Source organism: Gasterosteus aculeatus, chromosome 1, assembly GCF_964276395.1.
Source record: "Gasterosteus aculeatus chromosome 1, fGasAcu3.hap1.1, whole genome shotgun sequence".
Taxonomy (NCBI): Eukaryota; Metazoa; Chordata; class Actinopteri; order Perciformes; family Gasterosteidae; genus Gasterosteus; species Gasterosteus aculeatus.
The window spans coordinates 16,938,219-16,965,195 of NC_135688.1; the positions used below are offsets into that span (position 1 = coordinate 16,938,219).

Below are 26,977 nucleotides of genomic sequence, written 5' to 3' on the forward strand. Positions count from 1 at the left end.
CGCTAGATAGAACTATACACAATTCACGCTATGTATACACAACTCCCATAGCTGTAGTACACATTTCACACCCTATACTACTTGTTGTTACAGCCTACATGCGCAAAGTCTTCAACTTCTGTCAGAGCAACGGATTTTGCGGGGCTTGCTAAAAAAAGACTTGCGAGACGCGGCGTGCACGGAGGGGAGGGGCTGTGTGTGTGTGTGTGTGTGTGTGTGACGCGTGAGTGACAGACACGGAGGGAGAGCAGGAAACGGAAATGCAGCTGAACAAATACGCTGCGTGATTTAAATACAATTTTAAAAAATAGAAAATACACCAAATGCCATGTGTGGCAGCCGGTAATGGATCTGTAGCCCACCGCCACAAATTCTGTGGGAAACACTGGATATAATTTGAATCTTGAGTCACTTTGAAGAAGACCCTTAAAATCTGGTTTGGAACTGACATACATGGGTTAAAGGTCGGGGAGTTTTCCTAATTAACTGCACACATGTTTATGAGGTTCGACATTCAGAAATGCTTTCAAGGGATTCATCCACGTTCCGTTCCTTTGGCTTCGGTCATTATAATCGAAGTGAGACATGTCTGTGTTTACGTGGAGTAAAGACCAAAAACTACAAGAGCAAAGTATCTGTATGTGCAAAGAGGAAAATCAACACATTGTTAGAAAATGGCTTGTTCTCTGTATAGTTTTGGAGTATGTATTGCATTGTAAATCCCTCCGCCTTGTTTGAATTGCTCCAAGAATGAATCACATGAGCATAGAAAAACAACAGCGACAAATAGGAGGGAGACAGTCAAACAAAAGCAGGAATGCACCGATGCCATTTCTGTAGCCCCCCCCCCTCTCCATCGGCGGTATTACACTGTATAACCAGTTACATTCCCTCTCTTTTGTGTTCTCATGGTTACATTTCCTTATTTCTATGTACAGTTGAGATGAAACAGCTTCCTTAAAGGGATAGTCCGGGTCTTTTTGAAGCGGGGGTTGAATGGAGGTACCGATCAACCGGTAAGTGATTAAACTGGCTCTCGGAGCGTCCCTGAAGGCACCAGGCATTCAGATGAAAAAGCTCAACGAGCAGCCGACTCATCACACGGTGCTACGTCACACCGTGCAGCTGCACTTCATTCATCCGCCTCATCCAGGCATAAGTGCTGGGTCATGCTCGCACTCAACTAAATTAAACATTTCAGACGTGGCCGCCGCATCAGTGCGACCTGTTAAGATCCTCCTCGTAAGAGAGGATGAGAATTGTTTTTTTGGTTTCTGCCAAATGATGTAATTTATGCCAAAATGACATAATTAGGTAGTTTCTCAAGGCCATGATGTGTGTAGGGGCATGTGTGTTTTTCACAGACCAGATCCCTGGTATTTAACAAAAGGCCAGGTTGCTTTATACATGCAAACAGATTCAAGGTCACAAGCACCACGTACGAAGGCAAACTGCTGGTTCTTACTTTGTGTGTAACTACCGCACAATCCAGAGCTCATCGCAAACGCCGTAGAAACAGTCGGGCGAGACGGATGAGTACATCTACAAATGATTACATGTCCAGAGAATGCTTCCTAAGAAAATGTCCCACGTCTTAAATGGAATAAAGTCCATTTGGATTACGGCCTGATTCAGAATATCACGGCTTGTGAGTCGGAGTTGTAAAAAAAGAAAAAGAGTTCATGAAATCTTAAGTGGTAAAAATGTGATTACATTTTGTTCTACTTTGTCATTTGCAAGCACCTTCATCAAGTCAAGTACTAATACTTTCTATTACGGACTAATAGTCCATGTGAACAGTGTCACTAACTTCTGCAAAAGACCGTCAGACAAACAATTACACATATATATATATATATATATATATATATATGGATATATGACGCTGTTTGGTGCAGAAGCAGGGAACATTCCTTGTGTGGTTAGAAAATTAAGAAATCTGTTCCCTTTCTTCTCTGCGAGTCCTTCAACTCAGTGCTCTTAAAATGGGGCACTGCAGCATCATAGACACATGCACACACACACACACAAACACACACAGGACTGTGTGTGTGTAATTGAATTAAGCGCACGGTGCATCAGCTGTTCATCTGAGCTTTAAGAAGAATTATCGGCTAAGCCTCTCCTCCCTCTCCTGTAGACCCACTCTCCCCTCTCTCGCATCCCGCCCGCCCTCCGACTCCCTCCTCCTCCCCACGTTTCAATCCTTTTTTCTCTCCACTTGGTCCCCTAACAGTAATTACATCGGTGACTACTGTTCGCTGAGTTGTTACATATTTAGAGATTAAAAATAGCAACTAGTAATTGTATCCAGAGAACGGTTCAGAAGCACCTCATGTTATGGGTGTCTCTTTCTAAGCCGTTTGGGGGTGTTGTAAAGAGTTCTTGTTGCCACTGCCAACCGTTAAAAGAACACTGAATAAAGCAGCTTCACGTGAAAGATCGCTCTGGGACGCTCATCTTGTTTCTCAATTAACTTCCAAAACGAAAAATCCTACATCCGGCAGACAGCTACAAGACTGACGCATATGGTGTACGAAGACTAGTGAAACAGACCACAGCCTCGGTCAACATGACAGAATACTGTACCTTTCAAAATATCGGGAATTATTTGGGATCGTGTACGTAGGTAACTAGAGGGGTCTCACGAGTCCTTATACGTTTAACATATTGATCCAAAATATCAGCAGCTGGCCTCGGCTTTGTTGAGCCAACGGTATTGATTGCCTGATCAGCCTGATCATTCCTTCAACGTTATGTTTCGTACCACACTTTTATGGCCATTCCAGAGGTTAAGAAACCTTTCATGGTGAAAGCACAAAAGCAGAATGTGTTCACTGATTCAACGGAACAACTGAGCTCTTTTGCCTTGTTATGTGCACCCTCTCCTCTCCCGGTTATCTCCCATGGCGATGGGCCCCCGCGTCACAGTTGCCATGCCAACCCGGGTACTAAATCCCTGTGCCTGAATCTCCGTGACTTAGAGGGAAATTGTGGGAAGTCATGGGACGCCGAGCACATGGAGGAAGACCTACAGACACGCAGCTGCTGCCGTGTGGACTCCTCGTATCACATGTGTTAATTTGGGGTTTTGATGAATGGGAATTATTGCACATGCAATGAGGAATTTATTCCACAACTTTCCCCTTTAAATCAGTTGTGTGATTAAAACCGTCATGGTTTGAATCACTTCTAGACAAAATACAACATTTAGTAACCATTTTTACACAATTCCAGAAGATATTTCATAATCTGACAGCGGTGCATTCTCTTCCGGCGTCCTTCACTTCTCTTCATCATCTTGTTACCATCCTTTCAGGCAGGATTAATCAACTTTGAAGCACTCACATCCTCTCTCGCCTTGTCAAGAATTATTAATCAACTGCTATGTCGAAGCGCTCACTGCTTTTCTACCAGGAGACCAACTTAATGACCCACTGTCAAGTCCTTTCTCTCCTTTTCTCCTCCTCACAATGAGAGTTCTGTCGCCTGAGTTTGATTCATGTGTCTGGTCTTCAAGTCTGTCTAACCTTTCACCTTTCTACGCAGACTGTGTATCCATTTTTTCCGTGTGTGCGTTTGCATGTGTGCGGGGAGGGGCTGAAGTTGAAATCGGAAAGGGAGGAATTGATAACGCTTGCCTAACAGAAGCATGTAAACATGTCACCACCCCCCCACGTCTCTACCGCACGACATAGCTCGAAAACACTGCAGCTCACTTCCTCCTCTCAGCCGCCGGGGAGGGGGATGTGTGAGTGACAAGTGACCACACAGGCCTTTACTCCCACATCAGAGGACCTCCTGTGACAAAACCCTGTGTGTACGCGTCTCTTATTGACAGACGGCGCCATTACCGAGATGAAAAGGACATTTTATCACACGTTAGTTTTCGTCAGTTTATGGTAACTGCCTACTGCAAAGCTAGGACTACAGCATAGTGCGTTACACTACTTCCCCAGAGCCCCCACCATCCTTTTCCTTAACAGCATTGATAATCATTTAGTTAACACTAGAGTACTAGTGCTTATGCTTATCAAATAATTTTAGAGAAATAGTGAAATACTCTACACCAGCGATACCCATCGGGGAGTTTTCCTAATTAACTGCACACATGTTTATGAGGTTCGACATTCAGAAATGCTTTTCAAGGCAAGGCGCTCTGCCAAACATGCCAAAGCTCGGTCTACGACGGCGAGATGCTGAGCGGCGCTTTCAGGGCGCGTCGGAGAAACAAAGCTGTCGTTCTCGCCGAGCACTTCATGAGATTAAAGAGCGAGAGACGGTGCCCTTTTCTCTACAGTAGCTGAACCATCTTAACGGGGAAAATAAGTTATTCTAAAAGCAGCCCTTGGCAGGCGGCGTGGCTGGAGAGCAGCCAGAGATTTAAGTCGTGGATGGCGAGGGGGGCGGCGGGAGCGGACGCACCTCGCAGTATCGATCGGACCCTGAAAGCACCGTCTCCAGTGAGTTGCAGTGTTGCTGTCCACTCCACTATGAAATAATACCTGCACTGAAACACTAAATAACACCTTGCTCGATTGCTTGTCCTAAGAACAATTCAATATTTTAGCCCTTCACCTCGCCCTCCTCTATTTTGTTTTTTTGAGTCTTTTTGAACCATTCTTGGTCTGGTCCCTCGCCTGAGACCTCTTTGCCAGGGGAAACCCTCCAGGAGCACCAGGCTCCAGACAACACAGCCCTCAGGTTCACTGGGACACGCAAACCTCTCCACCCCGATAAGGTGATGGTTCCTGGAGAGGACATGTGGCTATGTGTATGTGTTTAACTGTGTGTATCTATGTGTATGTTTTTAATTGTGTATGTGTGTTTAATTGTGTGTATCTATGTGTATGTTTTTAATTGTGTATGTGTGTTTAATTTTATGTATTTATGTGTGTGTATTTATGTGTGTGTTTCTATGTGTGTGTATTTATGCGTGTGTTTCTATGTGTGTGTATTTATGTGTGTGTTTCTATGTGTGTGTGTTTTTATGGTGGTGTTGTCGCTGTTGAACTCTGCAGCCGGGCGTTAGAATAGCTTGTACCACTTCTTCTTCGGCTTCTTGGGGATCTGCTGTTGAAGCTCTTCCAGCTGAGACAATAAGCAGGTCTTGTCCTTCAGATGCTCCTTCTCCCTTTCCAGCGATTGTTCTGCGGTCTGAATGAGGGAAGAATTCTCCTCGTGCCATTGGAGACATTCACTCTCTCTGTCATCTTCAAACTTCTTCCGCAGAGCAGCTAGGAGGTTGTTGTGGTCCTCCTGCTGCGCCTCCAGCTTGGTGGCACAGGATGTTTCAAGCTGTACTGTCAGTTGCTGAAAGCTGAAGCTTTGCTTTTCTAGCAGATCTTCAGTTTCTTTCAGAGCTCTTGTGATCTTGTTAGTCTCTGCTCTCTGTTCCTCCAGCTGGTTGTGGGATGCCTGGTTTCTTTCAAACATCTCCACAGCCTCCTTCTCCATTGCAAGAACAGCAGTGATGTTCCTCAGCTGGGCATGTTCAAGGTCCTGGCATGTTTTTTCCAGCCTGGCTTTGAAGGAAGTCCTCTCCTGCTCCCACTCAATGGTGCGACTCTCCAGCTGCTGCTCAGCTTTCTCCACAGCGGCCAAGAGGTCTTTGTTCTTCCCTTTTTCATTGTTTTGGTCAAAGGAGTTTTCCAACATGGCAGACTGCAGGCATTCTTTCTCCTGCTTCCATTTCAAATGTTCACTCTCCAGCTGATCTTCAAGCGTTTTCTTCAGAGCAGCTGTGAGTTTTCTGTTGATCTTGTCTTGCGTCTGCAGCTTGTGAAGAGTTTCTTCCCGTGAGGAATTCAGCTGTGTCTTGAGGGAGGTCGTTTGCTGACGGAGTGTTTCCAACAGACTATCGGTAACTTCCGTGTTCTTGATGGTCTCAACTTTCTGTTTTTCTAGCTGGCAGGTCAGGGAAGACTTCTCCTGCTGCCACTGACGATGTGCATTCTTCTGGTCCTGCTCAGACTTCTTCAGAGCAGCCGTGAGCTCTATGATAGCCTTCGTCTGTTTGGCCTGATTAAGTTTGCAGTCCTTGTGCAGCTCCATCTCAGTCTGCTTGATGGTCACCTGCTGAGTGGGGACGTTCTCACCCAGTGCTGATTTCAGGGCTGCTGCCATCTTCTCTGTTTCCGCTCTCTGTTGCCTCATCCTGTCCATATGAAATTCCTTGAAATCTTCCGTCAGATTTTTTACTGTCTCCTGCTCATTTCTGAGAGCTTCTGACAACTTTGTCAGTTCCATGTGCTGCTTCTTTGTTTGAGCCCTCTCGATTTCCAGGTCATTTTTCAACTCCAGGTTAGTTGTAGCTGCTGAAAACGATTTCATTGCAGCACCATCCAGGGAAGTTGGGATCTTGCTTCTGGCCTGTTCTAGCTGTGCTTTCAAGCTACACATCTCCTTGTGTACATCTCCATTCTTATAGTCTTGGAGAAGATCGAGGAACTGTTGCAATCTGTCCTCGTCGATCTGGAGGAGAACTCTCCCCACAGATTCGGTTTGGGTGAGCTTTGCCCGGCTGTCCTTAAGCTCAACCCGTACTTGTTCCTCCAGTGAACCTAGGTAAAAGTTCATTGGAGGATCAACAACCTTGGAATTGACTTCCATTTTCTCCGGCATGGTGTCTTTTTGCTGGACGTTGGTCATTCTTTCTTTTTCTCAAGTGGTCTCTGAAACAAACGTATGTCTGATCTGAAATCCTCTCTGAAAAAAACGATGTCTGATCTGAAGTGGTCTCTGGAACAAACTTACGTCTGATCTGAAGTCCTCTCTGAAACAAACTGATCTGAGAGTGGATCAGTGAACACTTCTTAAAGCATTCCGTGATGTCATCACTGTTTCCCTTTGATGTCTGTAGATGTGGAGATTGTTGCTATGGGATACCGATTTGGCATAGTTATTATGGGATAGCATTCTTTTTTTCATCTTTGCTATATTACTACTTACGCTCTGCGTATTACTATATAACTTTCCTCGTTGAATGTTCTACATTATTTTTTTTCTTTTCCATAAATAACTACATAAAAAAACATTAAAGAAATATATAATCGTCAAATGCAGTCTGGATAAAATGATCCGTAAACAGTTTTAATGGTTTGAATACAAATACACTGGAACCAAAGCTGGAAAAACATAAATCCAAAACCCAAGAGAAAAAAAGCAGTTCAAAAAGAAATTCATATCCCCTTTTGTACTTTCTCAGTCACAGACTAAACGCAAACCCAACAGCAATGACCAAGGGCGTAACCACACATTCTTTCGGGGGGGTTGTGTCCCCCCCATTATTGATAAAATACCAATCTGCCCGCCCCCAATATACAGCAGAAAATAAAATATAAAATGTCCATCCATCCATTGTCAAACCGCTTATCCTGCAGACAGGGTCGCGGGGGGGGGGGGGGGGGGGGGGGGTGGAGTCCATCACAGCCAACTCCGGGTTCGATAGACAGGGTACATCCTGGATTGGTTGCCAGCCGGATCGCAGGACTAACACAGAGACATACAACCATTTACACTCACATTCACACACCTACGGGCAATTTAGAGTTACCAATTAACCTGATCCCCAGTGCATGTCTTTGGACTGTGGGAGGAAGCCGGAGTAACCGGAGAGAACCCACGCAGACATAAAATGTATGTTCTCCTTTTATGAACCCTGTCAATGGATTGGTCTGTTGTTATGTCTTATATATTTTAAATTTATTTACATTTGTTAACGTTCAGCGGGGAAGCGCGGCGGGCACGAGGGCGGCTAGCGGCCGACGAAGCAAAGCCACACGAAAAGCACCAATGAAAGCTCCACCGCCCCCGCGGCCGTAGCGTCCAGCGGACTAGTGATGGGAAGTTCGGATCATTTTACTGACTCGGTTCTTTGAATCAAGAACAGAGAACCCCCAAACCCCGAAAACCGAGCCGGTCTGCTTCAGCCTGTAGCCGGCCGTCCAGACAAGTGAGTACTCCGCTCGTACCGCCGGACCCGGGTCACGTTGATCTCACTGACGCTGAGCTCGCTCTGGTTACCAGTGACGGCCAGAACCTTGCAATAAAAGGTCTGCCAATAAACATGCAAACTGGGATTAAATCACCGGTGCCCCGGTCCAAAGCCGGCCTCCATGCGGTGCTCGCATGTCGGAACCTTTGAGTTCGTGCACTCAGTGGACTTTCCGGGATGGGTCGTTGTCAACACGAAACGCCCATTATGTAGTGTGATGGCCAGGATATAGCCCCGTCCCGTCCACACAACACTGACCTCTCCGGGGCATAGCCGGTCCCCTGTGTTGAAAATGGGCAGCGGCAGTACTGATCCATTTACGTTGCAAAAAAGCTTTGTTATAAAGCGGTGAAGTCCAGAGTCTGGTAGCGAGGTTGTTATTATGTGTTGTATGTGAGGGTTCGCCTCATGCTAGCGTGGGTGGACGGGGACGTTAGCCTGATGCTAGCGTGGATGGATGGGATCATTAGCCTGAAGCTAGCGTGGATGGACGGGGACGTTAGCCTGATGCTAGCGTGGATGGACGGGGACGTTAGCCTGATGCTAGCGTGGATGGATGGGGTCATTAGCCTGATGCTAGCGTGGATGGACGGGGACGTTAGCCTGATGTTAGCGTGGATGGACGGGGACGTTAGCCTGATGCTAGCGTGGATGGACGGGGACGTTAGCCTGATGCTAGCGTGGATCAGTGCTGAGCCTATGCAGGTCACGTGAAAAATGATCTAAAGATCTGTATCCGGCAGATGAACGAATCGTTCACCTCCCGACCGTGTCTTTGGGTCAATGATTCGTTCATCGTTCATTTTTCACGTGACCTGCATAGGCTCAGCACTGGTAGCGAGTAGATCAATGATTCGTTCATCGTTCATTTTTCTACCCCGAGACTCTGCAAGCGGGATTGTTGCTTCCAACCACAGCGACAGAAACCCACCAAGACTTTGGTGCTGTGGGGATTTAATTTGAAGCGACGGAAGGATCGTTCATGGCTCAAGAGGTCCACGAAGCCTCAAGTAGTAACTCTGGGAAACTTTTTGGATTATCGTCTACGATGCTCGTCTGTGTTCGCGTGAAGTGATGTGGCCCCTGCAGACGTCCAACTGTGGTTTGTAGATTTTGTGTGGGATTCTCGGAGTGTTGGCAAGTTGAGGACTTTGTGCGAGGGCTGCCACTAGTTGCGGCTTAATTAAGTTGGCGACAGCAGGTCGCCGCGCAGTGGCTGCGTGAAGCCTTCTCGTGTAGTGTGGTGATGTTTAACGCCGTGTCTCCGGATCAATGTTTCGTTCATCTGCCAACCGAGTCTTCGGGTCAATGATTTGTTCATCGTTCATTTTCACGTGGCCTGCATAGGCTCAGCACTGGTACCACTTGGTTGGCAGAAGGATCATTTTCCACGTAACCTGCATTCAACGAATCATTTCTGTTTCCTTGGCTGAGCCTATGCAAGTCCCGATGCGTGGCCAAGAGAAAATGAACAAAGTTTTTTTTGAGAGGACTCGTTACTCTTGAGTCCTTGTAAGGATTCGTTCAGAATCGCCCATGAACGACACATCACCACAGCGGACCCCCCCGCCGATGTTTAAACCATGGTTACGCCCTTAAGTGAAACCCTCCGGCTGGAGGAGCCGACGAGGAGTCGCAGTATAATTTTAGGTGGTCTGACCCATACGGTACGAAGGCTGACTCAGCTTGATTAAAGAAGCACAGTTAAATATAGTTTCACAAGAGTGAAAGATCAAATCGGAGCGTCGTGCTGCATTTCTCTTCCTCTGCGTTTCCTCTTGCTTTCAAGGCGGGCCGGTGGGAAAAATCTTCTGCTCCCCTCGTCTTCCTTTATTGTCTAATTATGCACAATGCATAACAACAACAACGTAACAATGGGGCCGCAGCACAGACTGCGACGCGGGGGACAACGCGGCACACACAAAAGCAACGCAGATAATGGCATTACACGTGCACACAAAAGCGGAGCAGGGGCCGCGTCGGGCCGCCAGCTTATCATGCACGTAGGCGCGCCACGCACACACTTCGCTTCAGTTCTGCATCTCGTCTTTCTCAGGGTCCCTTATCCCGTTCCAAGGCCTCAACCCCCCTCCCTCCCCCCCAAACCCCACCACCCACCACCCAGGCCGCCCCTTTTGTTTGACGGTGTGGAATTCTGATCCTGGCAAAGGGGCCGGGGCGAGCGACAAAACACCCTTCACCGCATTGGCTGGTGGGCCGTTGGCCTTTAGGGGGGAATGGGGGTGGGTCCGCATTAAAATAAGTCCCGTTTGTTGTCATTACAGCCACGAAGTTCAAAGACGTAAAACAGGACAGCGGAATTTATTTTTTCTTTCAGTGAGGTATTCCTGAATATCTGCAAAGGACTCACTTGAGGGCATATTTCAGTTTTCTATGTCAGACATCGTGCGCTCTCTGCCCTGATTTTCAGCTCTGCTTATGATCACCGTTGTACATTAACAAACATATGCTTTTCTAAGTCAACTAACCTCCAAAAGCCAGAATAATAAACAATAAATCTTACATACGTTGCAGCATTGCAAATTCGAGGGTTGGTTAGCAGCCGAAGGAACAAAAGAGTTGCTTTTCCCATCCTAACTACACTAAATGTTACAATCAGTAGTAATCACAGTTGAGACAGGCGGTGTTTTGATGAGACGTGTGCGATGAAGGCTCTTTGTGAGGTGCATCGCTTGCGTGGTTGGTATAGTACACCTGCTCTGGCTTTCACTAGATCTCACTTAGTTTCCTAACCCCCGTGTTGGAGCAGGCCAAGCAGCACCTGCTGGTCTGGAGACGTACTCACTGCAGACGATGGAGAGTACAGCTGTGTGATTACTATGGAGCTACTACTGCAACACAACGCCTGGGGAGGGAGGAGAGAGAAGTGGGACGCGCAGCTGGAGGAAAGAGAACCAAATAAAGGGTTAAGGAAGGGAGGAGTGGGGGAAGAGAGGCCTAAATGGGGCATAAAGCTACGATACAGAGAGGATATTGACTGAAGTGTAGCAGAGTGTAAAGAGAGAGCGAGAATTAAGGCTTCTATTTAAATCCAAATGTTAATAATACATCTTTTGTATGTTAATGCTGCTAATTATGAGCATTTCCATTAAGGTACTTGGGTGAAAATACACATAATCTCCCATCTGATTACTGTTGGACAAATACAGCTTATGATTATTTCACTTTTTCCTCAGAAGACAAAGGAGCATTTCTAATAAAGGCCGTTTCATATAAAAGACTCATGTCTCATGTGTGAATAGTTGATTCAGAGGTTTAAAGCCACTTAAGTTTAAAGTAATTGGATCAGTTTCTAATGCATAACAGTCATAATAACAGCTTCAAGTAGGGAAAAGTTGTATATTTTAGCTTTTATATGCAACTTTACAGAATCAACTGGAAACTGTTGGGAAGCAATTAACTGTTTGAGTTGATATGGAGTAAAATAACAGCATATGTTGCTTTTCTCGGATGTATGTAATATATATTTTCAGCTTTGGAAGTCTCATAAAAAAACATGCCACTTAAAATACTTTCTTCTCGCACACAGTGAGTTCACCCCTCTTATAAAAATAAAAAAATAATGTTTTTTAACATACTTTAACAACAATGAATTGAGTAAACAATTGGAGTGAAACTGGTGTTTGTGATAAAATAAAAACATGATGGAGGAGAGAAGGAGACGGCAGCATGTGCAGAGACAAAGAGACGGAGTCACCCGGCCGGCTGTCCTTCCCCAGCCAGGATAATGCTGACTGGACAGGACGCCAATGGAAGAGCTGCGCTATGCAGCATTGGACCACTACTGCTCTGCTGCAGAACCACACACACACACACACACACACACACACACACACACACACACACACACACGGCAGTATACCGGTTCAAACGGTATAAGATTTCCGTATGGTATGAATTTTTGTTACGCCATAACAACTGACGGCAATACGAAGCGCCCAGAGCTACTTCAGTGTGTTGAGATTGAGTCATGGTTATAACTTTATAACAACAACGAATAACACTCTCTAACAGGGCAAAACACCTTTATACATTTATAAAATGACCCCACCGAACAGCATGCTGGGTACAGCTCACAACAAGAAGTAACATGAAAACACGGAAAGGAGCGCAGCGAGGGACCAGAGATGCACCAACACAACTTGTGCCCAAGAAAGGAGCTGCGTCTGTTTGGAGGGTTTTTGTGGTTTTTTTAGTCTGCCAAGCCACTGGTAAGTGGAAAAGATCAAAGGTCACTCATGAAAGGGGGCACACAACCAAGGGGATTTCTTAGACACATTTCTTAGTCGATGGAGTATAAAAAGTGATTAAGCCTTTTGGAAATGAACCCTTCCAGTCATTGTCAAGAGTGCAGTGCTTCAATTTCCAGAGTTTGTACTGCGTTGAAATGTGTTACAACAGAACTGCAGTTGCCTAAATTTCACAGCCATTATCGGATAGTATCGGAATACGTTTTCTCTTCTTGACCAGCGTTGTATCAGCAAGTATTTCAAGGTGTGAGATCTGAATTTATAAAATACATTTTAGAAGATCCCACACACGGCAGTTCTGCACAACACATGCGCAAATGTCCGTGTACTACCATCGCGTGTTGAAGTGAACAGGGTGCGATCAGGACACTATCCCACAACATCAATAACTTAACTCTGGGTAATCAATGGTCCCCAACCGCGTAGCTCACCAGCCGAGGGTTCATCAATAGGCCTGCTGTGTGCGTGATGCAGCATTGATCTCCATGACGCAACCGTGTGTTTGTGCGTGTGAGTGCGATGTTTCTGATAAAAAAGACCCTTAATCGGACAAGGCCGCAGTTTGGTCAGACTGAACAAAGAGGGACCTGTATGAGCTGTGAGAACCAAACCTCCCGCCAGGCTAAAGCCATCTCTAAATGACAAAGAGCAAAGACACCAGAGAGGGCAGAAACCAAAGAGTAGTCACCTTAACAAAGGTACAATTTATAAACTACTGATTGATTATTCATTGAGTCTGGTTCGAAAACAAAAACGCTGAACTCTTAACCGGTTCTTAACACAAGAGGTTGTTTTTTTTCAGTGGAAAAATCCACATTGTAAATGTCATGTCACTTTCATACTGGCTAAAATAATCAAAATAGTGTAACTATGATCCTAACAGCATGTTAAAACTCTTAAAATGGCACTAAGGTGCTTTACTAAAAACATTCATTTAAAAAGGTGCTTTACTTTAAACATTGATAAAAATAAAAAAAAACTGGTTAATCGCAAATTGTTGCGATTCATTAATCTGTTTGACACGAGGAGTAATTCCTCTGCACAGTTCTCCGCTGTGTGTCGTGCCTCCGTTTGTTTTACTTCCAATGCAAAAAGCTCTCTCCATCTTTAACTATCATCTCGGTCTCTCCGATCTAACTGACTGCAGCACACGGCGGTTACGTTTCAGGGGTCAACCAATAAATTGCTCTAAATTAACACAGGCACAAAGTGCCAAAGTAAGTATACCCTAACCTGCAATCAATGACCTTTGATCCCTGAACTCAGCAGGCCTCTATTTTGGACAGACAGGAAACACTATGAAATTAGCAGCAATAATAGCGGATGAAACATTAAGCGATCGAGATACGGCGCACAAACACAACAGCTTTATGTGTTTTCCCACAGAGGTCAAAGAAAAAAGGAGTGAAATCTATGGAGAGAGAGGTGGAGACGCTTGTTATGTAGCCATACAGGTGTGCAGGAAGAAGAGAAGATCTTGTTCATGTTACTTGTGGCCTTTGTTCGACAAACAAAGTGACAGTTGTGTCAAGATTAAACAAATCATGGAAACTGAATTACTGGTCTGCTGTTGACCGGCGGCAGCGACTGCTTCCCCCGACACCAGGTTTCCCGTGACAAGCAAAAGGTCAAAGTTCGAATGCCTGCTGCACACGAGGATCATCCGAGAGGCAAAACAACAACTCGTGCAGACGCTGCTACGCTGTGAGTGACGCAACACGGACACACTGCTGACTGACATCGGGTCACATGACAGACAAACTGCCAGGAGACATTAAAAGCTGCTGATGTTCTGCCCAACAAAAAAGGAAGCGATCAACACAGTCTGACGTACAACCCAAACCATCTGTATGACCGATTAATGGTTGTGAGATAGCTGCATGAACTCTTCAACGCGTACGCTCGGATGTGTCGCTCACCTTCTGCAGGCTGGTCGGGTTCAGTTGTGTTTTATCGATGATCTTTATTGCAACCTGAAGAAAAATGAGAGAAAAATAAAAATGAAAACAAACCGTAATACCTTTTCATAAACTGGTTTAAATTCTGGTACCGCTATGCATTTCTACATTTCTACATACCTTTCATTTATTGTATTTATAAGCAACTATTCAATTAATCTGGTAACTTATTTTTAAACAGAGAGAAAATAACTGAAAAAATAAATAACAAATAATAAAAAAATAACTGGCTTAAAACATTTTAACAAAATAGTTCCCAATTGCATCAGCTTTAAATTGCATTCATGATAAACTAAATCAATTGCAAACGTCTCAATCAAACTACTGAACAACGTCTAGAATCCTCAATTCAAAGTGTGAAGAAAAACATAAGTGGAAATCCACTAAACAAACTGACAGTTTGATGAGAGGCTGAACAACAACTTGGTCAAAGAGTACGTGCAACTGCTGCTGCAAGCCACCGGTATGCAATCACATCAGCTTTATGTGGGGGGGTGGGGGGGCATGGTCACATGGTCAGCCTGGTTTCTGATAAGACCGATCCACTCGACTGATGTAGGAAGGGACCGAATGTACTGAAACACTGAACTGCTGTGACGCTGCTGGCCTCAAAACCCTGTTTGTTAACCCTGGAGTCTGCTTCCACTCCTCAGCCCCTCCCGCATCCATCTCCCCCGTTTCCCCGAAACTCACCTCTCTGCCGGTGAGTATGTGTCGGGCCAGTTTAACCTTGGCGAAGTTGCCCTTGCCGATGGTTTTGAGCAGCCGGTAGTTCCCGATGTGCGGCTGCTCGTCGGAGCACAGGGCGATGGAGTTGCGGCATCGGGCGCCGAGCGAGCGGCTGGACCAGCCGGTGCCTTTCTCTGAGCGGCTGGCCGACAGGGAGGTGTGCTGCGGAGAGACGGAGAGAGATGCGTGTGAGACGCCAGCATCACTGAGACTCAGGATGTTCGCCATTACTGTTGCATTCAGGGCTCGAAAGTCCGTATCATCAGTATCTGAAGTGAAGAGACGCATGTATAGCCTGCTCCTGGGGTCACATGACTGCGGCCTGGTACCACACATCAGCGGGTGAAGCGAGAGTAACCAGGGGGGTCCACCTATGAAAACCATCTGACCCCTCTTAGTCTGCATTCCTCACATTCATGTGCGGTTGCGAGGCGTCCCGGGACATCCGACTTCAAACGTATGAAAAGTGTGTTTGTGAATTCCCATCCTCATTACGGATAATAGTGAAAATTCTGTGACGTGACAGAAAATAAAAAAATAAAAAAAACTTGAATATGTTGAAATTGCCTAAGCTACCACAATGCAAAATCCTCTTCGGAAATAATATAATAAACTCATTGACTAAATTATTCATTAATTAATCATAAGTTATATAACTTATAAATTGCTTGCACATTTGCACTCATGTATGTGTGTGTACTCATTTCTTTGCTCTAGCTCTATGATTTATTGATAATATATTATAGTAGTATGTGGCTGTAAAACACATTTAATGAACAACAAAGCCACCGAAATTGTGAACTTTGAATTCAAGTTAGATGCATCGACATGATAAGCGAATAAAGAATGCAACTGTGTTCCACGTCATAAAAGCAAGTTTCTGTCTGAGCCCCAGAAAAGACATGTGTCTTGTACTATTTAATATATATTGACAATATTATAATGCAGTGACTTCTTCCCTCCGTCCCTGAACTCCACACTCAGCCTGAACCGTTAAGGGCAAGCAAGGTTTGGGGGTCTCGCAACATAAAAAGGTCAAATGCTAATACCTCCATCTGCTCTCCTCCGAGCGGAAACATGAAACATCCCACGGGAACAAACCGGCTTTAACGCCTCATCCACAAGATCGGAGCAATAGGGACAGAAGAAAGAGTGAGAGGCTTGTTTTAAATGTCTTGTTTGCCAACAAAAGAAAAATAAGACAAACCACCTGAATTCCATCCAATTGACAATTCAGACTACGGCCAAATGTCAGCATGTAGGACACAAGTAAGACAACACAATGGGGTTGCGGGTCGTGTTAGCGCCACATCTCTTTTACAGATTTAAGAGGCCGTGCTTAGTCAGGACTTCTTCGTGGGAGGAAAGGTAGAGAAACCTCAGGGGAAATCATGGCAAGCCTTCAGCACAGTTTCAGCACCACGAGCTCTCATGAAACAGCATCACCTTGAAATGCACCCAATGTGGTAAATGCAGCGGTGAGATCACAAGAGCAGATCCCACACGACTTACAAATAAGCAAGGTAAGCATTTCTACAAAAGTCATACGAGTACTTTCAGTGTAACTTCTCAATGATTTTTGAAGGACACGTTTGAGGGGTTACAGTAGTTCATTTTTTTGTACTAAAGCCATCCAGCACAACGTTCCTTTTCCAATTAATTCTGCCTCGCTCACGTTCCCCCTCCGACCCCCCCTCTATTCACCCCTCCTTCTCTCCCCAGGCTCATCCCATCCCCCCCCAGACAAATCAATTTGCCTCCATTCTCCTCTCTGTGCCCGTCCCCTCTTTTGTCTCACGCTGCTATCTTCATTTTCAGGACAACCTCCCATCATTTTGAGCTTTGTGTCGCCCTCCATTGCTCATCCCCCCCCAGCTCTCTTCTTTTTTTTTCAAGGAAACCCTTTCTGATTACTATGTGGTTTCATTCAGGAGGCGGCCACTGTGTGTGTGTGTGTGTGTGTTTGATGGGCTCTCCAATGGCAGCGGATCATTACGCATGTAGAGTGACATTTGGTGTAGAAGATGGATGACGATATGTGATTTGCACACTCTGCAAATGAGCTGCACCTCACAAGCTGGAGGACATCGGCTCTTTGAGACAACATCCTGCATCAGTGTCGCACGACTCACTTCGCTCTGCCGGTCCAGAGTTCTTTGTCCCTGGTCTGCTGCTGGCCACATGTTGCCGTGGCGATTAAAGTTTAATGTCCCTGTTGTTTCTAATATTGGGTCCCATCTCAACTGCATTGCTTTTAAATCTAATGTCAAGATGTTTTCAAAACGTCCTGCTCCCATTTTGGATTCTGGGCTGATTATAGTGAGACAATTCAGGCTGTTGAAAGTAGCTGAATTATGTTATTTATAATAAATGATTAATATAAACCCATCTACATCTGTCTCATATAAATGCAGTCCTGAATACAACTCCCCTCACCGATAAAACGATAAAATAAAAGTCCAGCCAGTTTACTTTTGTGAGGACGTGAAAACTGAAAACAAATCTGTCAACAGCAGCAGCGCCGTCATCGTTACATCACGCCTCCAAACAGGTTGTTGCACATGTTGTAACGGCACGTTATGATTGCCAACCTCTTCAGATATTTCACAAATGACCAAAACCTGTGAAAAAATTCAGCCGGGGCGGCTTAATAAAACCTCAAAAGTTGCCATGGGAAAATATTGATACCAACTCACTGGTTAAAACAAATGCAGTCCTGCAATAAATCACACCTCCATGGAGGTTTTAATTAGGAGTTTTTTGTTGAAACTGTTGTCGACTCCATTTTGGGGGCAAGAGATTGTGGTACATTAGAATTATAACTGCTTCACATTTCTGTTATTTATCCTACCCTCGATGTGTAAATGGGTCGGAGCTGCCCTCAGGTCACACTAAAATATCTGCACAGAGATCAAACAACAGCGTTTCCTGATTAGATGAGATGACGACTTTGAATAGCATCCCTCACTGATTTTCAGAGATGTGCAGCACACTGATCAAATCCGATATGTGGACTGTGGATAAATGAATCCCTTGAGGCGCAGCTCAGAGATATCACAAGTTAGCGCCGGGCACGCCGCCAGCATTTCAATTCGGGATGGGCCAATGTCTTTATTGTGTATCTAAATGTTAAATCTCATAGAACAGAATAAACGTGAACAGAACAGAACAAAAGTGCACGTTCTCTCGGACATTTAGGACGGCGAGGCCCACCCACACGGTTAGAGCCACACATCAGCAGATTAACTGTTCATTAAGAAACAATATTTGTTATTTGGCGTGCGTGTCTGGCATTCCATCAGCTTTTGCACAGGACTGCGTGGGCGTGTACGGCTCAACGAAAAAAATAAATGAATGCACGAATGGAAACTGTCTGAAGGAGACACACGCATGTGTGTACATCACACATGAGTTTTGTAAACATAATCTTGCGCCAATTGCTGCTTCTCTGCCACGTGATCATTTTCAAGCTACACTTATTGCACCGCTGACAGCAATTTACACTCGTTCTGCTACTCTTGGAGGAAAGGTCTATGAATCCCTGTGGTCGTGGCTTTAAATGACCCCAGAGGGGCAGGACCACCACAACGCAGCGACGTGACAAACACGAACACGCTTCCACACAATGGGGCGTGCCCTACGGGAGGCGCCCTGCACCCCTGGTGTACTGTACAGGTCTGTCTGTGTGTCTGTGTGTGTGTGCGTGCGCAGGGAGGAATTGAGATAAAGACAGGATGTGTGACGCCGGTCCACGGCACAGGAATGGTGTAACCTTGAGGCATCCTCCACCCCTGCAGAGAGACACACACACACACACACACACAATGACCCTCGGTGCCATTCCGGTTTCCTCTTCCTCTCTCCCGAGCAGCTGTGACTCCAGCGGACCACAAAGGGAAGGACGAGCTGAGGCCACTTCAACGCACATCTGTACGTCTCTGTCTAATGTGCCTTTCAATAGAAAACAAAACAGGAAGTAGTTTCTCTTGGTAGCCCACTGCCAAACATACTGTACCGCATATATATATATAAATATATATAGAGATTTTTTTTTCCTCGTACACTGAATAGACACTAGCACATTTGACACATTGGCTTTGTCGACCAACACGACTGCCCTCCGCGTCCAAACTTCTAACATCTCTGCTGTCCATCGACTTCTGTCGAGCGCGGCAGGAAGTTGGCGGGAGTGTGGGATGCTGCGCCGCAGCACCCGGCAAGAGTTTCTTGCCAGAGACCCACGAGGAAGCAGGAGCTGCCGGAAACAACACGTGAAGTGGCGGTTACACGTCTGGGAGTCGTGCGTTATGGCGAGCAGGACTTTCACAACACACCTCACGCCAGATCATAGATCCTAACAGCCACGGTGCTCACGCAGTTATCAGGACTATGCATGAAATGGAATTAACTTGAATGTGAAACCTAAAGAGGACACCCCCCTGTGTAAGCCAGGCTATGCAATATTCTATATTGAAAAGTATCTTCACATGACATGTTGTTTATGTAATATAGAGCAAAATGTCTTCTATAAAGAGTAAATGAATGAACTAATGACAGTGCTGCACTTACTTTGCTGAGTCTATTAGATTCTTATAGCAGAACAAGGTGAAGAAAAAAAATCTGTCACAATTTTGCACCATTGAATATAATAATATCAGCTGGGAGGACACAACATTGAAAAGGACGACCAGCAGGCCTTGCGGGTTAAAGGCGGCCTCCCTCACTCTGGCTCCACTATGCAAAGTGGATTCCGGCTGGCTTTCCGTTCCCCCCCTCTGGAGATGTGCCACATTACTCAGCGTATCATTCACTGCTGGGGTACGATCATCAGACCGGGCCGAGCTGAGGGTCAGATTTATTCCAGTCGGCGCAACAGCAGCGGGGGATTAAAGCGCTGAGTCACTGGTTGGCTAGACGCCGCTCTCCCTCTCTTTCTCGCTCGCTCTCTGCCTCTCCACAGGCGCGTTCTTCTCTCGTAGGGATCCGCTCCATAAACCCGGTGCCTTTTCATTGCAAACGGAGGGTTTCTTCTCTTACAACGTGGCTCACAGATTCCATTTTTAAAGAGGGATGCATATATGCATCTGCATATACACACACACACACACACACACACACACAATACATACACTTAGCGGGCACTAGGTAAACTGGTTTAATTGCTTGTAACACAAATTTAATGCATTTAAACTTAATGCATTTAGACATGCATGACGATGATCTGAGATTTTCACGCACAACCGTCTCTCGGATTCACAGACAATGGTCCGAACAAGAAAAAATATACAGTGAGCAGCAGTCGTGTGGACGAAAAAGCCTCGTTGATGTGAAAGGTCGGAGGAGAATGAGCAGACCGGTTCGAGATGATGAAGAAATGCAACAGTAACTTAAATAACCACTCGTTAAAACCAAGGAATGCAGAATAGCATCTCTGAACGCACGACACGTGGAACCTTGATGAAGATGGGCATCAGCAGCAGGAGAAGAAGAGCACACCGGGGGCCCCTCCTGTCAGCTGACAACAGGCTCACCAAAATTGGACATTAGAAGATTGGAAAACGTTGCCTGGACTGATGAGTCTCGATTTCAGCTGCAACATTCAGATGGTAGGGTGGGAATTGGGAAACAACGTGAAAGCATGGAGCCATCCTGCCGTGCATCAACGGTTCAGGCGGCTGGTGGTGTAAGGGTGCAGGATTGGTGGTGTAAGGGTGTGGGGGTTTTTTTCTACCCCTTTCGACCCCTTTGTACCAAATGAGCATTGTTTAAATGCTGCAGCCGACTGAGTATTGTTGCTGACCACGTCCCTCCCTTTATGACCACAGTGTACCATCTTCTGATGGCCACTTCCAGCAGCACAATGCACCACGTCACAAAGCTCATATCGTCTAAAACTGCTTTCTTGAATACGACAATGAGTTCTCTGCACTCCAATGACCTCCACAGTCACCACATCTCAATCCAATAGAGCTTCTTTGGGATGTGGTGGAACGGGAGATTCTCATCATAGACGTGCAGCCTGCTATTGTGTCAATATGGACCAAAACCTATGAGCAATGTTTCCAACAGCTTGTTGAAAGTATGCCACAAAGAATTAAGGCAGTTCTGAAGGCTATATATATATATATATATATATATATATATATATATATTTAAAAAAAACACACACATACACAAATATATGTGTATTCAGCAAGGCACCTTCAACCGCTCCCCCCTTTTACCATTCTCCACACTTTGCCCTATCAGCGATTTTCTGACCCAACCTCTCACGATAATTATCTTTCTTCCCTAATGCCTGAGGCAATTCATCTAAAAAGGAAAGCCCCGGAGGTAAGGGTGGGGGATGGAGGAGAATCTTTTCTTGTAAAAACAGACCAGCTTTATCCTGAGGAGGACAAAGGGCATTTCCTGGTTTGATATTCTTACTAAACTAATCTGAAAATGCGTCCCTAACTTGTTTTTAAAACTGTAAAAAAATGTAAAAGGGGAACCGGGATTGTTGGCTAAGAAGGTTTGGCTGAGTGAGATCTGGAGGCTATTGAGACATCACCGTTGGAGGAAGTCATGAGTCGACAGCGTCTACGATGTACTCCCGCCTCTCTGCCATCACACACACGTTACATAAAGAACGTTCCACACGACAGGAAGAGGCCCGGTGTCTAAAAAGGACTCTGCAGATGTCTTCATCAATACAGCATGATGTTCATTGAGCAAAGGATGGACCGTTAAGCAATAGACCATAAAGAAGGGAAGGCTTTAGGGCGGGGATACCGTGTGATTGACAGGCCACCACCAGAGCTGCATACTCTTCATCCCTCCGCAGCCAAGCTGGCGACAACGGCAAAACGCCAAACGCAGTTCTTGCAAACCGCAGTCCCCAAACCATGTGCGATGTCACCATGACAACGTCAACTTCTTATGCACAGTCCACGAAATTGTTGAATGTTGAATTCTCTCGCCGCATGAGACGTAGCAGAAGCTCCACAGTGATAAGATGAATAAACTTTTTTTTTTTAAACGCCTGAAATAATCTTCATTGAAGTTGCAGATCACGCAGCAGCAGCAAACACCCTAAAGCGGACCAGATGGGCGGGTGCTGTATCTGCACGGGACGAAGCTGAGGCCCGAGGAGAGACCCGGGACGGTAAGCAGACACCTGAGGGGCCACCTCACCCCGGGAACACAAGGGCCCGACTGTGAGCCCTCTGACCGAGTCTGAATGTCCCTCTGTAGATGGTCTGTGTGTGAATGTGTGTGTGAATGCATGTGTGTGCGTGCACAGCGTCATTCTCCACACGGTAGCCTGATACTTGGTAAAGGCCACCTGTTCGGCACCAGTCTGCAACCGGCCTCTTCACTGGAATTACACAATAGGTGGCAGGTAAACAACTTTCAACGTTCAGATAACAAGCCGTCACGGTTATGTTTTCATCAAATCTCTCCCTCTTCATGCTGCATCGAAAGCGGTGTTCCTTTTTTGAGAACCTTTAAAAGGCCAATCCTCATTTTTTCTAAAGAAACTGGATCGTTAATAGGCCCTTTTTTTTTACACAGCCATGGAAAGTGCTGCTCTTAGATAGCAGAATTACATCAGAAAACATGAATAACGAATACAATTTCTTTGAGCGCAATCTGCCCGATTGTTGAAGCAAAACTGTGACTATTTCAGAGAAACTGTTCTTTTAAAATTGTCAATACATCCCATCATGTAGAGTGCACTTTAAAGAATAAGCCCCCACTGGTTTTGGTCAAACTCACTCTAAAAAAAAACAGTATCAAAAGTAATCAGTAGCAATACAGTCCTCTCCTGCACAAATAAGACAAAGAAAAAAGAGCCACACCTAGAAAAGCTTTTCTACATTCACTAGGAGGAGCATGCATACATCATTAAAAAAAAAAAAATTTAAAAAGGGAAAGACAATCTAAGTAAGTAATACAGATCAGGAATCAGGAAACATTTATTTGCCAAAATATGCCAAACATACAAGGAATTTGTCTTGGCGGTTAGTGCGCGACAGTAGACAGACAAGACAGCAGTGCACAAGTAATAAAATAAAGTAAAATGAAATGCTAATGCAATGGGTTAGTAGAATAAAGCTATTGGTTAGTATAAAACAAGGGAATAAAGTTAAACATTTTAAATATTAAAAAAGTTAAAAAGAAAAATATTAAGCATAAAGTGCACTAACGAACAAGTAACAGACAAGTAACAAAGTGACGAGATCACTGAGCTGGGGCGCCTTCTTTCTCACGGAACAAGTCGGGACAGCCAGCACTTTGGCTCATCCAGAGGCGAGAGAGACGGGGGGAGGTGAGGGTGTGGGGTGGGAGAGCCTCGCTCTGCCCCGCGGTGGCACACTGAAAATAATTTTTCTTTTCTTTTCTCAAGAGCACATAGCCGTACATGTGCACACGCACTCACCCACACCTTCGACACCACTTCCTCTTCTCTCTTAGACACACGATAAGCCCCAAGAAGAACCTTTACTGACGTACCAGCTTCACCACAAAGTAGTTCCCTCTCAACTAAACCAGCGTCTAATGACAAACGCAACATTACAGCCTTGAAGAAGTGGCTAAATATCCTCCCTCTAAATGACTACTTCCCCATTCTCATAACCTCGACAAAAAACACTTGATCTGCATGAAAATAAACAGGGATCGCTTAAAACAGACACGTATTTCGCGGCATTTTTGCAAACCTTGACAAATGTCTCCTCAAGCGAAGAAGGGCCAACAGCCCTGTTCAGCTCATACGAAGGGTTTCTAGGGCAAAACAAATTTCTCAAAGGGTATTTAAGGGAATACATGAACATCTCCAACACCGGCGTTGCGTTTCTTGAGAGGACAGTGAGGAGTGGGGCACTCTGCAGGTTTGATGCATTTGTAAAACGTTAATTCTCTGACGTGTTTATTGTCTGGCAAAACAATATGTAGCCCAGGAAGACACAAGATTACAAACTCTACAAACACTTAAATCCAGTTTTGCAGGAGGCAGCAAGACTAAACATAACATGCAGAAAACATGTGTGCATCGCATGTACCGACATGTTCCTGCACGCCTAGAAATGTACGCCATGTATACCACTTCTGTTTAATCGCATTAAGTCATTCATGTCCTCTAAAGCTCTCAAGCACTACTCTACGTCATTTCCTATAGAAAGTTTTAAAATCTAAATTCAAACTTAAATGTACTCATTTGACACCAGGAAAGCCTTAACTCTCATATATGGGTCAATGATATGACATGCATGTTTTGTAGTTTTCTTTCCCTTTGAACTGACATATACCATTTAATTCAATAAAAACCTATCCAGTTTGATTACATTTTGAGTATATTTAAATCACATATATTACTTTATGGTTAGACCCCTCAAATCCAGGAAATGTACGATGGCGCAACAGTCTGAGCAAGTGAACGGACTGTTAAAACGTTTTTTGAAAAAAAAGAGTATTTAAATGTTATTATATTCAAGATGGAAAGTATGGCATATTTTTTATAGTTGAAACTAATCAAATTAACAATTTTTCTTTTTAAATACCAAATCTTTTTAACCTCATTCAAAAAACTTGTCCAGCAATTTGCATCTTCTCAAATTTCAGGGTGGCACAGCTGTGAATATGGTACTTTTATTTTGAAGTTAAGAGGGGAGCAATAAACAGGATATTGCATCATCAAGAGGACCCCAACTGACCTTTGCGGCTGTGAGAAAATATATTCAGGACCCTCCAACATATTGATAATATAGCTACTGGCAACTTATGGCTGGTAAACTTTTCATATCAGGCGGTACAATCAATGTAAAACTATTAAATGCTCTTTTATTTTGTTAAGCAGTATATGTATGAAGTTGCTAACCAGATCTAAAACTAAAGCTAGTGTCGTAGATGCCGGTTAAGCCTGAAATTAGTTGCAAATGTCAGGTGGTGGCACCAGTAAATTAGGTGGCACAACTGCAAGTGATTTCATTATATGAAGGGTTATTTGAAGTTTTAGGATTATTTACAACATTTACAAAAAAGATATGTTAAGTAAGACATGTTATACATATGTGTTATTAATAATATGTTCAGGCAGCACATCTGATAAATGTCAGGGGGTGCAACGAGGTTAAATAATTGAATGCTATAAATAATAGGTTGAGGTGAAAAAATGGTCGCTTTGCTGTGTGTACGTATATATATATTTATGTACCGTTTATACTACAACCACAAAATAACAATGTACGGGAGACATTTCTGTTTGACATGTTTTAGCCTGTGAAGTTATCAAATACTGTTACAAACTATTTAAAAGCACTATGAAAAGTTAGATAACTCGTTTAACTCTATTGTTTCAGACTCAAATATATGCATTACATCTATTTTGCATAATTTTGTTTTAGCACTTTTTAGACGACTAATATATTGACCTATATAACCGTTTGGTCTGAAGAGATAATTAACGCGAAATAAAGGAATACGGTGGCCATATAATATTAAGGGAAACACCTCAATACACAACACATCACGGGAGGCACAGTTCAGCGTTGTGACCCGCGTGCTGCGTTCGCTGAGCTGGACCCCGTCGGTTTAGAGTAATATGGAGAACACCCGTGTGCCGTTGCCATGGTGAGGTAGCGAACTGGACGGGCTGGTGGCTGAGCGATCACTCCGACCCACTCCTCCACCAGCAGCACCGGTAACAAATCAATGCACCGGAATAACTGAATGAATAAATAGGAGCCGCTCTGTCCCGTGGAGGAGCGGCTCCTACTCCGACAAGTTTTATTCACGTGATTGCTCCAATCGTCCTGCTTAGACAGTCGGAAAGAACGCAAGCTGACCCCAAACAAAGTCACGCATTTAATTGGCAAAACTCTTGGGTTTCCTACTTAGTTCATGGCACACATGAGAGAGACACATAACCACGAGAGGCTGCTTAGGATGTGGAATAGGTTTTGAAGGGGGGGAAAAAAGGGCCTCCAATTGGGTGTGGCCTGACATAAAACTGTCCAAACCGCCCGCGAGACATTACTCCTGGACTGTGCCCCCCTGGGTGCTTCCGGGTCCTGGGACGAGCTACAGGCAATAATCACCAAACTGTAAACTATATCTCATCCACGTCGGTCTTTTGATTGGAGTTTTCGCACCCAAAATATTACATAGAGGCGACCGCTGTGGTAAAAGGTCACAGCTGAAAGAGAAACAGTGAATAAGCTTGAGTCACCGCACGACATGTAGAAACCAGACGCAGGCTCTGCGATCATGACGCACGGCCTTTCAACACCGTTAGGAGGGAGGTGTTCTTGAGACCTCCGAATCCAAACGAGTGGCTGGTATTTCTGGCTGCATTTTGAAGCCAGGTGCCCTTGAGATAAAAAAATATATATATAAAAGGAGGTGGGGGGCTCTCCCTGCAGCGCACTACTGGTACCAATGTGTGGTGGAGGGAGGACAGGAGGACATCCATCCTGAGCAGGAGGCATGCAGTGAAACGCTTTCAAAAAGATATTCAGGTCAAAAGAACGACCCAACAGACGCAGGGAAACATCAGTGGCCTGACACAGCAGATCCTGCACTACCAGACTGGCTTTCACAAATTACAGGGGGGGGATTCAAAAGGGAGGGGGGCGGGTTGCAGACAAGGTGAAGATATGGAAGTAAGGTGATGGAGGCAGAGAGGAGATGAGGGGGGAGGACAAAGGGCAAAGGGCAGGTAGCTGTTTTTTTTTTAAAGAACCTCATTGATTAAATTGGTGTATTTAGCTGGCGCAATTTATTTAACACACACGCTCTGCAGCCAGTCGAAGGACCCCCGTACCACCACCACAACCCCCCCCCCCGCCGCCGTCCTGTGCTTCCGATTGCAATCCGTCCCGAACGAGCTGGGGGGGGATTAGCGCGTCTGTCGCCTTGCTCGCTGGATTGCAGCTGCTCTTTGCACATGGCCCACTAATCTCCGGGCCCGCGGGTGAGGTGAGAGGGAGGGAGGGTGAGAGGGAGGGGGTGCAGGTATTAGAAGCATGACACCTCATGAT

General features: G+C 45.1%; 2 protein-coding genes across 11 annotated transcripts in view; both read right to left on the bottom strand.

The window, feature by feature from the left end:
- Window positions 1–26,977, bottom strand: part of mark4b (MAP/microtubule affinity-regulating kinase 4b) — a 48,272-nt gene that overhangs the window by 18,902 nt on the left and 2,393 nt on the right. For 6 of the 10 annotated variants that reach the window (XM_078108329.1, XM_040192631.2, XM_078108403.1 and 3 more), the window contains exons 2-3: window positions 14,919–15,116; window positions 14,187–14,240 (exon numbers count right to left, since the gene is read on the bottom strand). In XM_078108329.1, the coding sequence (XP_077964455.1) occupies window positions 14,187–14,240; window positions 14,919–15,116 (252 nt within the window). Of the gene's footprint in view, window positions 1–14,186; window positions 14,241–14,918; window positions 15,117–23,379; window positions 23,530–26,977 lie in introns of those variants that run through there. The other 4 variants (XM_040192964.2, XM_040192479.2, XM_040192398.2 and 1 more) reach the window with 1 other exon arrangement.
- On the bottom strand, window positions 4,761–8,299 carry LOC144411489 (uncharacterized). Its single transcript, XM_078108694.1, has one exon. It carries the CDS (start codon window positions 6,649–6,651, stop codon window positions 5,029–5,031), a length of 1,623 nt encoding a protein of 540 aa, XP_077964820.1. The 5' UTR covers window positions 6,652–8,299; the 3' UTR covers window positions 4,761–5,028.